The sequence below is a fragment of the Catharus ustulatus genome, chromosome 9 (genome assembly GCF_009819885.2).
Source record: "Catharus ustulatus isolate bCatUst1 chromosome 9, bCatUst1.pri.v2, whole genome shotgun sequence".
Classification (NCBI taxonomy): Eukaryota; Metazoa; Chordata; class Aves; order Passeriformes; family Turdidae; genus Catharus; species Catharus ustulatus.
In genome coordinates this window covers 3,235,190-3,247,532 of record NC_046229.1, presented here as the reverse complement: position 1 = coordinate 3,247,532, position 12,343 = coordinate 3,235,190, and the positions used below count along the sequence as shown (strand labels likewise).

The following is a 12,343-nucleotide window of genomic DNA, read 5'->3' as shown; positions in this document are numbered from 1 at the left end:
TGCTCTGCTGGCAACAAGGTCAGTACTTGGCAAGAGGGGAGGTGGATGGGAAGCTGATCCTGTGGATTCTTGAAATAATGGATTTCACTGGATTTTTTTTTATTTAAATAAGAAACACTGAAGATGTCTTAGAATGAAATCTTCTGTGTTTTTTTCTGTTGTCATCACTGTGCTGGGACCTGGGCAAGGCTCCTGGGCCAGGCTCTGCTTTTTTTAAATGGTGTTTGGTGGGAAGGCTGCAGAGATCTCCTGGCCATGAGAAAGCTCTGCTGCTCAGCCTTGTGGCCAACTCCTCCATGCAGTAACTCACCCTGCCTGCCTTCATTTCCTTCTCATTTCACTTGGAGAGCCTGCTCTGCCTTTCACCTCTTCACTAACCTTTATGTGGTGCTGCTGGCACAGGCAGTGCCAAGTGAGCTCTGATGTGAGGGAGGGACCTGGGGCGCTGCTGGAGGAGCGATTTGGGATCACCTGGGATGCAAGTCAGTGCATTTCATGATCTTTGTCAGCAGACCTGAAAGGAGCCAGCTTGACAGTGAATTTGTCACAGAATCCCAGAATGGTCTGGGTTGGAAGGGATCTTAACTCTCATTCCAAACCCTGCACCTTTCACTAGACCTGGTTGCTCCAAGCCCCATCCAGCAAGTCAAGAGCTAAGCCATTGTTTGTGAGACCAACCCCCTTTTCTCAGAAAGAAATTGGAAGATAAATTATCAGGTTAAAACAGAGAAGAAATGCTGTCTAAAAACGACTGTGATCCCAATGTATTAAAACAAGAGGAAAGAAAAATCCCCTAAGACTTACAGAGCAAAAGAAGAGATCCCAGCAGGACAGAAGGTTCTCTGAGCCCTGAAACTGTGTTCACCAAAGACCTGATGCATTGCAGGCCAGGAGATTCTGTCAGTAATGTTTTACAGAAATATTGGAAAAACCACAGGTAGCTGAATTGCAGATTTCTTGAGGCAGTATTGACCAGAAGGTAACTTGAATGGTCTGATGAGCTTTTATCAAATTAAACAAAAAGCTGAATGGACTTTACGTGCAGCTTAATTTACTGTGCTTTGAAGTCAGAGTCTTTTTAAAGCAGCTGTTCCAGAGTGCATGAAACTGGAGAGGGTGAGGGGTGGAATGGGGAGGTTTGACATTTTACAAAACTCCTGGGAAGGGCTGTGAGATGCTGTTCCTCCCTGTCTGTGCTGAGAGATAAGTCCCCAGTGCCTGCTTGCTTTGGCACAGTGCAGCTGCCCTGGAGAGCTGGAACTCATGGACTCACCTGCTCCAAGTGATCCAAGGAAGCAGAAAGAGGCATTTCAGCACTCAGGAGCTTCAAGTTACCCTGAGCTGGAGAAGCAGTGTGAATTGTGCCTGCCTGGGTCAGTGCCCCAGGGATTTTCCTGTGCTCTAGCAACAGGGACCCCACAGCTGCCTTATTCTGGCTTCCCTTTATTATTAGTAGCAGTTTTTCGTGCTGTTGAACTGAAGTCTCTTTTGCTGCACATTCAGCAGGTTATGTTTTGTCCTTCTCCCAGGGAGCATGGGAAACAATTGTTTTCTCTTTTCTAACAAAATCACTGCATAGTCATTCACGGCAGGAAGTGAAGCAATTTAAGTGTCTCCAAATATCTTTCCTCTTTTCTTTATGCCCCAAACAGGCTCCAGATGTAGAGTTAAAAAAAAAAAAAAAAAAGCAAACTGACTTCTTATTTGTAGAAGGTGGTATTCAAGTAGATTTTTTTTTTTTTTAAAACTTTCTTGGTCTGTTCAGCAGTGAGATGCAGGCTGGAATGCTTTGACAAGTTGCTGGCTAAACGTTTGCCCTCTTGTGATAATTTGAGCTTTGTCTGTTCTTGTGATAAGTTTGTTATGAACAAAGAAGCATATTCACATCTTTGTTAAGCACATTTTCACCTGATCATGTGATGGAAACCTGTGGCTTACTGGCAAAAGCTGCACAGCTGTATTAAAAAGCAGTTTTACAATGGCTATCAGCTTGGTACTGGGAAAACTGATAAAGGCAGCTTTTCTCCCATCTCTACAACCCATCCACATTCATTAACATCAAAGTTCTGTAAGCCTCAGTACCAACTGTGTTGGTACTCATCTCACGGAGGATTTGCTTCTCTCCCCCTATGGGAAAGTTCTACATCCTTTAAATCATATTAAGCTGCTTCATGTGTAAAATAATTCTTAATAGTGTGTCATGAATTGAATTCAGTGTAGCTTTTTGAAAAATTCTCTTGGAGTTCAGCTTAAAAACTACTTTTCAGGACCTGAGAGCTGGTGAATGCAGTCGAGCACATTCCTGGAGAAGTTTCTGAGGTGCTCACGATTAGTGGGTTCCAAAACCTCAGTGCTGCAGTACTGAAGTGTTGGGAGAGCAGAGACCACTTTAATAAGAAATCAAAGAGGTTTCTGTGTGTCTCACACGAAGACACAGACAGAGCCACAGGAACAGCTTGATGAGGAGGAGATCTGGAGAACCTGGAGGCAGGAAATCACATTAGGGGTTGGGAATTCCCTGACACTGGGCACAGACATCCACAGCCTTTCCCTCATCCCTGAGCAGGTGTTGTGGGTTTGGCTGGGATAGAGTTAATTTCCCTCCTAGTAGCTGGTGCAGCGCTGTGTTTTGGATTTAGCATGAGAACAATGTTGATAACAGGGTAATGTTTTAGTTGTTGCTAAGTAGCGATTACTCTGAGTCAAGGACTTCTCAGTTTCCCATGCTCTGCCAGTGAGGAGGAGCACCAGGAGCCAGGAGAGGTGCTCTGAGCTAGCCAGAGGGATATTCCACACTATAGGACATCATGCTCAGTATATAAATGTGGGGAGTTGGCCAGGAGGGGTGAATCACTGCTCAGAGCAGGCTGGCCATCAGCACTGTGCATCCCTTGTTCTTCTCTGGTTTTATTCCTCTCTCTCTCTCTTTGTTGTGTCCCTTTTTGTTGTATTTATTAGTATTAGCATTGCTGTTATATTTTGATTTATTCAGTTATCAAAGTGTTCTTATCTCAGCCATGGGTTAGCCCAGCCAAACCCAGGGCAGAAGATTTGGGTTGAGCAGGACTTGCCTCTCACAAAGCCACGCTGATCCCCAGGCTGTCCTGCATTGAGAAAAGGATTCTCCTTTGAGAGTCTCCTTATCCCTCCTTTTGTAGAGTAAAACTGTAGGAGCATCCCTCCTGTCCCTGTGAGCTGCAGCAGCTCTGGACAATACCTGAGTTTGCAGAGAAACTGGAGCATTACTGAGAACATCTGTTTTTCTTTGCTTTGTCGCATATCCATGAAATAAATGCTGAGCAGTATTATTACTATTAACCTTTAGAAATGTTTTCCCTTCTTCCCCCAAATTCTCCAATCTGGTTGTTCTTTTTCATTTCCTGCTAGAAAGAATAGCTTTTAATAAAAACAAAAAAACCCAAACCAAAGAAATTCATTATTATTCCACAGATGTCTTCTGCCTGCGAGAGAAGGCGAGAATTTAAAGGGACAAAACTGTGGCTGGATTTTCTGTTAACCACTGGGTAAATCTCAGCCAGGCTGAGATAATGTGGATGAGGCTGGAGGAAGCTGTGCTGGGAATGAGGAGATGGTGGAGCAGAGGGTGGGGAGGATCTCAGCCCAGACAGCTCCAAATTTGTTCTGAAATGATGAGATTTGAGGTGTGTGTTGGTGCTGATGGATAAGCATGAGGCATCCTGAAAACTCTCATGGAAGTTATGAGGTGTTCTGTTTTCTTAGAACCTCACCCTGCTGGAAGATGCTGCTCCCCAAATCCAAGGAGTCCTGTTGCACTTGGAATTTTCTGTCTCTTCTCAGTGTGATTCACTGTAGCCTTAAAATTCTCTGCAGCCTTTCCAGGCTGTTCCTCATCCCTGGAAGTGTTCAAGGCTGGACTGGATGGAGTTCTGAGCACCCTGGGATAGTGGAAGGTGTCTCTGCCCATGGCAGGGAGTGGAATGAGATGAACTTAAAGTTCCCTTTGAACCCAACCAGTCTGGGATTCTTTGGGCCAAGTCACTGCAGATCTTTGTTGCATAAAGCCCAACCTGTCCTCTGTCCCCACTTTTATTTTGCAGCTTTTTCTGCAGCAAATCTTCCATAATTCATGTGTTTGCTGTTTGTGAAGAAGGGTTTTCATGCAAGGAGAGCTCTGGTTTGTGTAAAAACACATCCTGCACCTCCACAGACTTGCACCAGTGCTGAGGCCAGCTCACCTCACTGGTGCCAGTGCTGCTGGGCTCTCTGGTGGATTTTGAGTTCAGGAATTCTTTGGATCTGAAAGCTGATCAACCTCACAACCTGTGCTAAGGCCCACTGAGCTCAGACTGTGTAGGTGATACCATTTATACTTTTTCCCTTGGCTTGTTGGTATTTTTTTCTTCTTTCCCACACATCTCCAGCCCTTCTTTATCTCATCACACAGTGGCTTTCCTCCACTTCCTTATGAGTTCAGGGATTTTTTTTTTCTTATCTCTGTGGCTTTTCCCTGTAGTCAGCACTCAGTGTGTTTTTTCTGGAGCTGGAAAGTCTGAAAGTCTAAGATATTAAGAGACTCTAATGAATGTAATCCCTGAGACTTTAGCTCTGTCGAGAGCAAATATGAAAGGCGGATAAAACCTTAGATGGATTGAGAAGTTTGATAAATTAAAAGATAGTGGCAGGCACCTGAGTCCACTGCATGATGACACTGAAAACACCCAGAGCCAGTGCCTATCCTTGATCTTTCTGTTTGGGAAGAGCAGTAATGTGTGAGGTCTTTTCCCTTGGTTTTTTCTCTGGGGTCTCTGGTCCAGAGCAGAGGGTGGGGACTGTGCTGTGCTCTCCAGCCCTGCCAGACCCAGCCTGAGTCACGGCCACTGTTGGTTCTTGCTGGGAAGGCTGATAGGATTTCAGATCCCATGATGAAAGCCTGGTGTGGGAAACCCATTGTGCCACCTCCTCCTCTCTGTTTTGCTGTTCCCTCTCCTCCTTTGGGTGGGGCTCTGTGTGGTTTGTTTCTGGGTTTTTTTTTCCCCCCCTTCCCTGTGAATTCCTGTTTCTTTGCTGACATTTCCCACAACAGAAGTTCTGATTAATGCCGGCTGCACACCGGAGCTTCTGAAATTCATTGCTGTATTCCCTCACTGCAGATCAATAAATAGTAATGTTTTATTTCCAGTGCTTTGCCTTACATCACAGCAAAGTTCAGCGTTCCTCCTGCTCTGTATTTAAGTTTGTGTTGCTTCAGCACATCAGCCTGCAGTTTATTTCTCTGGTACAGCCAGAGGCTGTGCGTTGTGTAATCTCCTTCCTGAGCAGCCCTGCTGCCTGCAACCCGAGTGGAAGGGGCAGAAACAGGTCTGAAATGCTTCGAATTTCACTCCAGTGCAGTGGATCTAACAAAAGCCAGTTGAGCACTTCCTCAGGGATGTTTTTCCAGGCCTGAGAGTGCCTTTGGCAGTTCCTACAGCCAACTGCTGTAAACATGCTGGAGTGAGTGAACAGAAGGTTTGGACCTCGAGCCTCAGCCCTAAAGTGAGGCCACCTTAAGGAGAGAATCAGACCTCACTCACAGCTGGCTCTCCCTCTCTTCCCTGTCTGTTGGGAGGCACTTTTTGCTTTGAAAAGGCACAAAAATGGGTACTTGTCAGTCTTGACTCTTGCATCCCATTGGCATTTTTGGGGGCATTGAGAGGGTGGCTCTGCAAAGGGAACCACAGGCACATCACAAAATGAGAGCATGGACGAGCATTTTGAGCAATTTCACAACGCTGAGCACACAGGTACATTACTCATGTGCACTTCTACCTTTGTTCTGCATACCAGTGAGACAAACATGAAATGCCTCTGGTTCTTTTCATTGTTGACAGGTGTCTTTTCCTTGTTCAGCATCAACAGTGTTGTGTCTAAGAGTCTTCCAGCCTGGTATCTTATTCACTGAAGAGTTTTAAATATGGATGTGTGTGTGCTAGACCTGGAAGTGGTCCCATGCAAAATGTAATGAAGCTGGGCTGCTGTGACCTCTGAGCTCCGAGGCGTTTGCTTTGGCTCCCTCACAGAAACCTGCAGTATACAAATTGGCACTTGTAAAAATGTTCAGATAAATCAAAAAATGGCACGGGGGGGGGAAAAAAGTTTCAAACTGTTTCTTTTGGGATCCTTCACCATGCTATTTTGGATGTGTGTTTTTGTGGCAGCAGGCAGTTTGTTGCTTGAAGAGAGCTGAAATATTCTAGGAAGTCAGGCTAGCTGGATTTAGATCTCAAGTGATGCCAAAACTAATATAGCCTGTAACTAAGTGAGAGTGACTTTGCACAGGGAATGTCAGTCACCCACAGCTTTGTCTTACATTTTCATAGGAGCCTTTAAAAAAAAAAAAGCAAAACACAAACAAAACCCCAGCAAACGTGGGAGCTGCTCCCATCCAGTGGAGCTGTAGTTTCGGTGCTCCTCATCCTCATGGATGGATGGATGGATGGATGGATGGATGGATGGATGGATGGATGGGAGCTGGGCTGGCCTGGAGTGCCCTCTCTTGGCTGCTGCACACCTCACCTTTTGGGAGGGACAGGGGACCAGCCAGCCTGGTTCATCCCTTTGATTTCCCAGCAGGATGGGCAGAGCTCAGCTGTGCTCCTTCTGTCTCCACTTTTGCTTCCCGAGCTCCTCTGAGTGTGGAAGTTTGGTGCCCGTGGCAATCCAAGCCACAATAAAGTTGCACGTGGGACTCTCTTAACTCCTGGGACTCTTGAAATTTTAGCAGAGCTCAGGTTTTTAAGAGATTTCAAACTGCCCCCAACCCAGGCATCCCAGAGGCAGCAACTGCAGTGGCCCCTGCCTGACTCTCCACTGCTAAATGAATCCAGAACAAACGAGGCTCTGAAAATAAGGAGAAAAATTTGACACCTGGACTCTGGGAAACATTTGTGGGTTTTGATGAGGAGCAGGCGAGGGGGAAGGGAAAAACCTATGGTTCAGCATAGTTAAATATATGGTGTGCTAAGAATGAATAAATTGTGGCTATTTTAAACAAGTCCATGGAATCCGTGGCTGGCTTGGGCACAAAGGGGAGGACAGCAGCTCCAGCACACGAGTTCCTCAAAGGGTTACCTGGAGGCCACTGTCCTGGGCTGCTGCTGCATGGCAGGGGGCAGCTCTCAGCGTTTACACAAGTGGCAAATGTTCCAACAAGTAATTCTTCCCTTGAAAAAGAGCTTTGGAGTTAAGGGGGTTTGTCTCCTCACCGCCCTGCTCTGCAGTCCAAGGCTTTTCCTTGTTCATAAATGATTCATTGGTGTAAAGGAATCCTTCAGGAAAGGTAAAAGCTCCTCTTTAAAATGTGCCAAGGCCTGTTTTTGACAATCTTGGAGGTCTTTTCCAATCTTAGTGTTCGTGTGATTGCTGCTCATTTTAACGTGGCCAGTTCACGTGGCATTGTCCATTGTCTGATACAAAGCCATGTGATAATTTCTTGAAATATTGAAAATTTATCTCTTCTGGGTTTGGGGAGGGAGTTGCAAACTCCATCCCAGTAAACTTCACTTTAAAGTAGAGGCTGAAATCTGGTCCTGCCTGCTGGTGACTAAAAATCACTGTGAGCCAAGTAAAATGAGTCTAGAGCCTCGGGGTAGGTGTGCAGTCACACTGGTGCTCTTTAGTAACTTGGAATGGTTCTAGCTGCTCTGTTAATGTGGAAATCCCACACTTCAGTGGTCTGAAATCCCACTCTGGGAGTGAACTTGCCTTGTAACTATACTAACTATATACAAACTATACCTTTTGCACTTGGTATGGAAGGGAAGGATCTGTTTTTCATCCTGCTGCAAGCACTGCTTTCTTTCAAAAACAAGACAACAGCCCTCACAGGCCAGTTGCAATCACCATTTAGAAAATGTGAATTTAGTGAATTTGGTCATTCTTTAGGGTGTGCTTGGGGTCAAGGGTAAATCATAATGCAAGGTTTCAAAAAAATCTCAGAGTTCCTTTGGTTGTGATAAGGAAAGCACAGTGCAATCCACCGTTGTGATAGAATATTAAATTACAGAGAGAATATGGAAACATGATGACACCTTGCAATTCAGTGGGTCTGTGCCTTCCTGGGCAGCTTTTGTTGCATTCCTTGTGGGACTCTCACTGTGATTCAGCCACTGGTGAGCCCTGAGGTTTTGAGCTGCTGCTGAGCTCTGGCTGTGCAGCTCATCCTGCTCTTCTCTCCCTGTACAATAGCTCCCTCTGCTTGAAATCAGCAGTGGAATTGTTTCCTGCTTGCCTGGACAGCAGTTCTTAACATGGGCCCCCTTTTTAAAGATTTCTGCTACTCTTCATGAAGCAGTTCCAGTGCATGGCTTGTGGTTGTGTGTGTTGTGAAGCAGGGAAAATAACCACATTGTCCTCAAAACTTCTCTGCCTAGAGCTGTTTTTTGCAGCAACTCTCTTCCTTTTGGAGCCCTTCTTTCAGCTAATTTATCTCTTACCAAAACATGATGATTTATTGAGCAAAACTGTTTTTATTTTGGTGGTGAGTTGAAACAGGGCTGTTTCTCATCAGAAATGTGGTAGTTTGGCCACTGACCCTGATGGTGAGATTCCCATGTCCTGCTGAAGTGGCTCTGATCCAGAACCCCAAAAAAGAACTGATTTAGATCAGATAGAGCAGGGATTTGAACCTGGTTCCCTCCCATCCTCAGCCAGACCGTAATTACTGGGCCAGCCATTCACTCACAAAATTTTGTCAGCTTATCTGCATGGGTGGGGGTGAGTGCTGGGTTTGTTTTGTTCATTTTTTTATCAATATAGCTAAGCCAGCAAAAGTCATAATATAAAAGCTGTAGTGTCAGCAAAGGTGTCTTTTTGCTGAGAGAGCATTCACCCATTCAGGGAACCAGCAAAAACCTCCCTGGCCACAGCAAGATGAGCCCCTGATAGGAAAACTTGCTGGTTTAGTTCTCCAGCAAAGCCTCCCTAGTGTGAACAGTGCCTTGCTTGCTGGGAAGGAGCTGTCTGGGCTGGATCCTGGGTCTGCAGAGATGTCCAGAAGGTTATTTCTAATTTTCAGTGGAGCAAACCCCCAGATTAAAACCATTTTGGAAATCTGTGTTGGTTCCAGGGTCCTTGGGCTGGTTGGGGTTTGCTGGCAAGAACAAAGGGCAGCAATAACTTCAATTTTTTACATTCAGCACTTAAATCAGAGCTCTTTTTTTGCCTTCACATTTTGTAATCCCTTTAGATTCTTCTTCTGAACTTGCTGGGCTTTGGTTCATTCCTGAAAATCTCAGGAGGAGCTGCTGTTGGAAGCTCAGGGAATCCTCCCCCAGCACCAGGAGCAGCAGGTTTGGGCACAGACTCTGGGGCAGCAGGAGCACCTTGGCACAGGAGGCAAACCCAGGGAGCCTGCTGGGCTTGGCTGCCAGGACATGACACAAGGAAACTTCTGCAGATAAATTGTAAAATTATAAAATTGTAAAAGAGCAGGATGGAGCTGTAGAACAGGAGAGAATTGTTGCTGATTTTTATTTACTTGAATCCAGCTCTGGCGTGGCTCTTCCTGCTGAACTCTTAATTTCACTTCTCTAATTTCAGCCTTTTACAGATATTACAGGCATTGCCTCATATGTTTGCACATACCTTAAAAAACATGTGCCCTTGGAAAGCAGTGTATAGTCATATAAAAATAAAGAGCTTAAAAAGCATTCCTGTTTTCAAATTAACACTGAGTTGCTGAATTCATGGTGGTCTTTGTGATTTGAATTTTGCCCTTTTTTAATCCCTCCCATGCCCTGAATAAGACGCAAGTCCTGAGGGAAAAATAGTCCATGATTGTGCATTTGGAGACCCAGTGCATGCAAGGAGCATTTCTGAATTTTATGAGCCCTTAGCAAGGGGGAGAAAGGCTAATAGCAATCTTAAAAAAAAACTAATGAGGAAACAAAAACATTTTAAAAAATTAAAACCCCATACATTTGTTTTGTATATCTTTCTGCCAGTATATAATAATTTATAATTTTATTGGACTGAGAATAAGTTTTTAAATGAGTGAAGGCATAATAGAAATGTTAGAGGGCACAAAGCAAAGGCTAATACTGGATAAAAGATTGGGTGGATATCTTTGCATCAATTTACAATGTGTATAGTATTTTGTGCTTGACACTCTGTACCCACCCCTATAGTGTTCCTTGCCTTCAGGAATAATCTCAGTTACTCTTCTGTCTCCTGTTCCCTGCTAAGGTGGAGAAAATGTCTCTTCTAAGTTGTCACGTGGAGTTGACAAAGCAGAAACACTGCAGTTACACAGCACACATCAAATGCTTTTTCTTTAGCATTTGGGGGCTTCATTTGGACTTAATATTTTAAATTTAATTTCTGACATTGCAGTGGTTTCTTTGCCATCATTCCTTCTGCTCTGAAGCCCTCGGGTGACGTGCAGGGCGGTTATTTTCTGTGACATTAGCACGTCCCAGGCTGGTTGGAGGCTGGTGGAAGGCTGCCAGTGTTGTTGTTCTATTTGCAGCTTGGCCTGGCTGTGTCTGTGTGTGTAAGGAGAGGGCAGGCAGGGTACCAGTCACCTTTCAGATCTTAACATTTCTTAATGGATTAGGCAAGTGATGGAGTATCTTCCTTTTAGCACACTGTTTTTTGGCAGTGTGGTTTTTTTGAACGTCTCAGCAGGCTCCAGTTCTGTACCATCAGAGGATGAATGTGCTGAGTGCTCTTTGCACACTCCAAGCTAACATCACCTGAAGGCCTTCACTTGGGGGTGATTTTTTTTTTTTTTTTTTCCCCCCAGGATCCCTTGGACCCAGCAGGAACAGCCATTGTGATCAGCTCCCTGGTGGCAGGCGGCGTGGCTGAGCGCGGGGGGCAGATTCTGCCGGGCGACCGCTTGGTGTTCGTCAATGAGAAACACCTGGACAATGCCACCTTGGCAGAGGCAGTGGAAGTGCTGAAATCTGTGCCCCCAGGTACAGTTTCCCTCGGAATCTGCAAGCCTCTGGTGGTAAGAACTCATTTTAACTTTTTTTTTTTTGTGTTTCATGCCATGGCGTGTGTCGATGGGGTTGTTGTGTTGGCGGGGAGAATTAACACAGGGTGCGTGAGCATTTGGGAATCTACTGAGCTGCTGTGCCTTGGGAGGGCCAAAAGTTCTGGCAGATGGGCAGCTCAGTGTCCAAAAGATCTGACTGGAAAAGCAGCATCAAGTTCCTCCTTGAAGAACATCCACATGGAGCTGGGAGATGTGCCTGGGCAGACCTGTGTGCACAGGTGGATAACGTGGTTCAGCTTCAGCAGCTCCACTGTGCTGGAGCCCATCTCTCTCTGAGACACTGCTGAGCTCCACTGACATCAAAGAATCCTCCTCTGTTTGAAGTCAAGTCTGTATATTGAAGCAGAATTTCCCTTTTCTGGAATCAGGGCTGGGGAACCCTTCAGTCCCCCTGTAGTGGGGAATGCTGCAGAATTGTTTATCAAGGACACCCAGGCAAAATTAATTAAAGCCCCAGTTAATAGTGCTTGTAATTCAAAGTGGGGGAGGAGTTGTGAAATAGGAGTGTAGGAAAGCTGTTAAATATATCATTTCCTTTTCTAAAAATTGGTATTTTGTTGTTCAAATCCTTGTATTTGTCTTTCCTTCCTGCATATTTCTTTAGGTTTTAGTGCATCTGAACCAGTATCTTCAAAGAATAAAAGCTGTTGACTTCATCTGCTCCATTTTTGACTTTCCATTTTTATAATTCTTTTCTAATAGCTGGTTCTCCTTCTCCCTTTTAATTTATTAAAAATGTGGGAATTTTTTTTGTCTTTTTTCTGACTCATTATTTGGATTACCTTTTTTAGGGAGAAGGCAGAGAGGAGGAGAACATGCACGGTGTGGATGCCAGCAGCATCAAAAGCAGCCCTGGGTCTCCAGAAGCAGCAGATAACACAAATTTCTCAGTAATACTTGAAGCACCACAGGTATTTGGTTACTTTTTTTGGTTCAACTCCAGTCTATACAGACAGGAAATGATGTTTTAAAGTAAAAAATACAGTATGTTTTTCAGATAAGACTGAAAGGATTGGATTCCCTCTGAAAAAAGCCTTTAACAGCAAACTGTGCCAAGTGCATTGGGAGCACTTACCAATGCAGCTCCCAGACTGCCTTATCAAATTTATTATGTCATTAAAATACCTTGGGTTACCTTGGATATGAAATAAGAATGCTGTGTTGTTATTATAATCAGAAGTGGTGGGCTCAGCTTTGCACAGAAAGTCAAGTATGGAAGCAGAATGCTCTTAATTATCGTGAAGCAAAACAAAAAAGTAGTTTAGAGTGTAAGGCACTCTTGAAATACAGTAATTTCACGAATACAAGCCGCAGGAAGAA

The 12,343-nt window shown here is 44.7% G+C and overlaps 1 protein-coding gene across 1 annotated transcript in view; it reads left to right on the top strand.

Annotated features, from left to right (window-relative positions):
• The window catches only part of PATJ (PATJ crumbs cell polarity complex component), a 135,969-nt gene that overhangs the window by 36,106 nt on the left and 87,520 nt on the right, over positions 1 to 12,343 (top strand). Inside the window, exons 17-18 of the mRNA XM_033067305.1 lie at positions 10,766 to 10,975; positions 11,815 to 11,934. Of these exons, the coding sequence (XP_032923196.1) occupies positions 10,766 to 10,975; positions 11,815 to 11,934 (330 nt within the window). The remainder of the gene's footprint in view (positions 1 to 10,765; positions 10,976 to 11,814; positions 11,935 to 12,343) is intronic.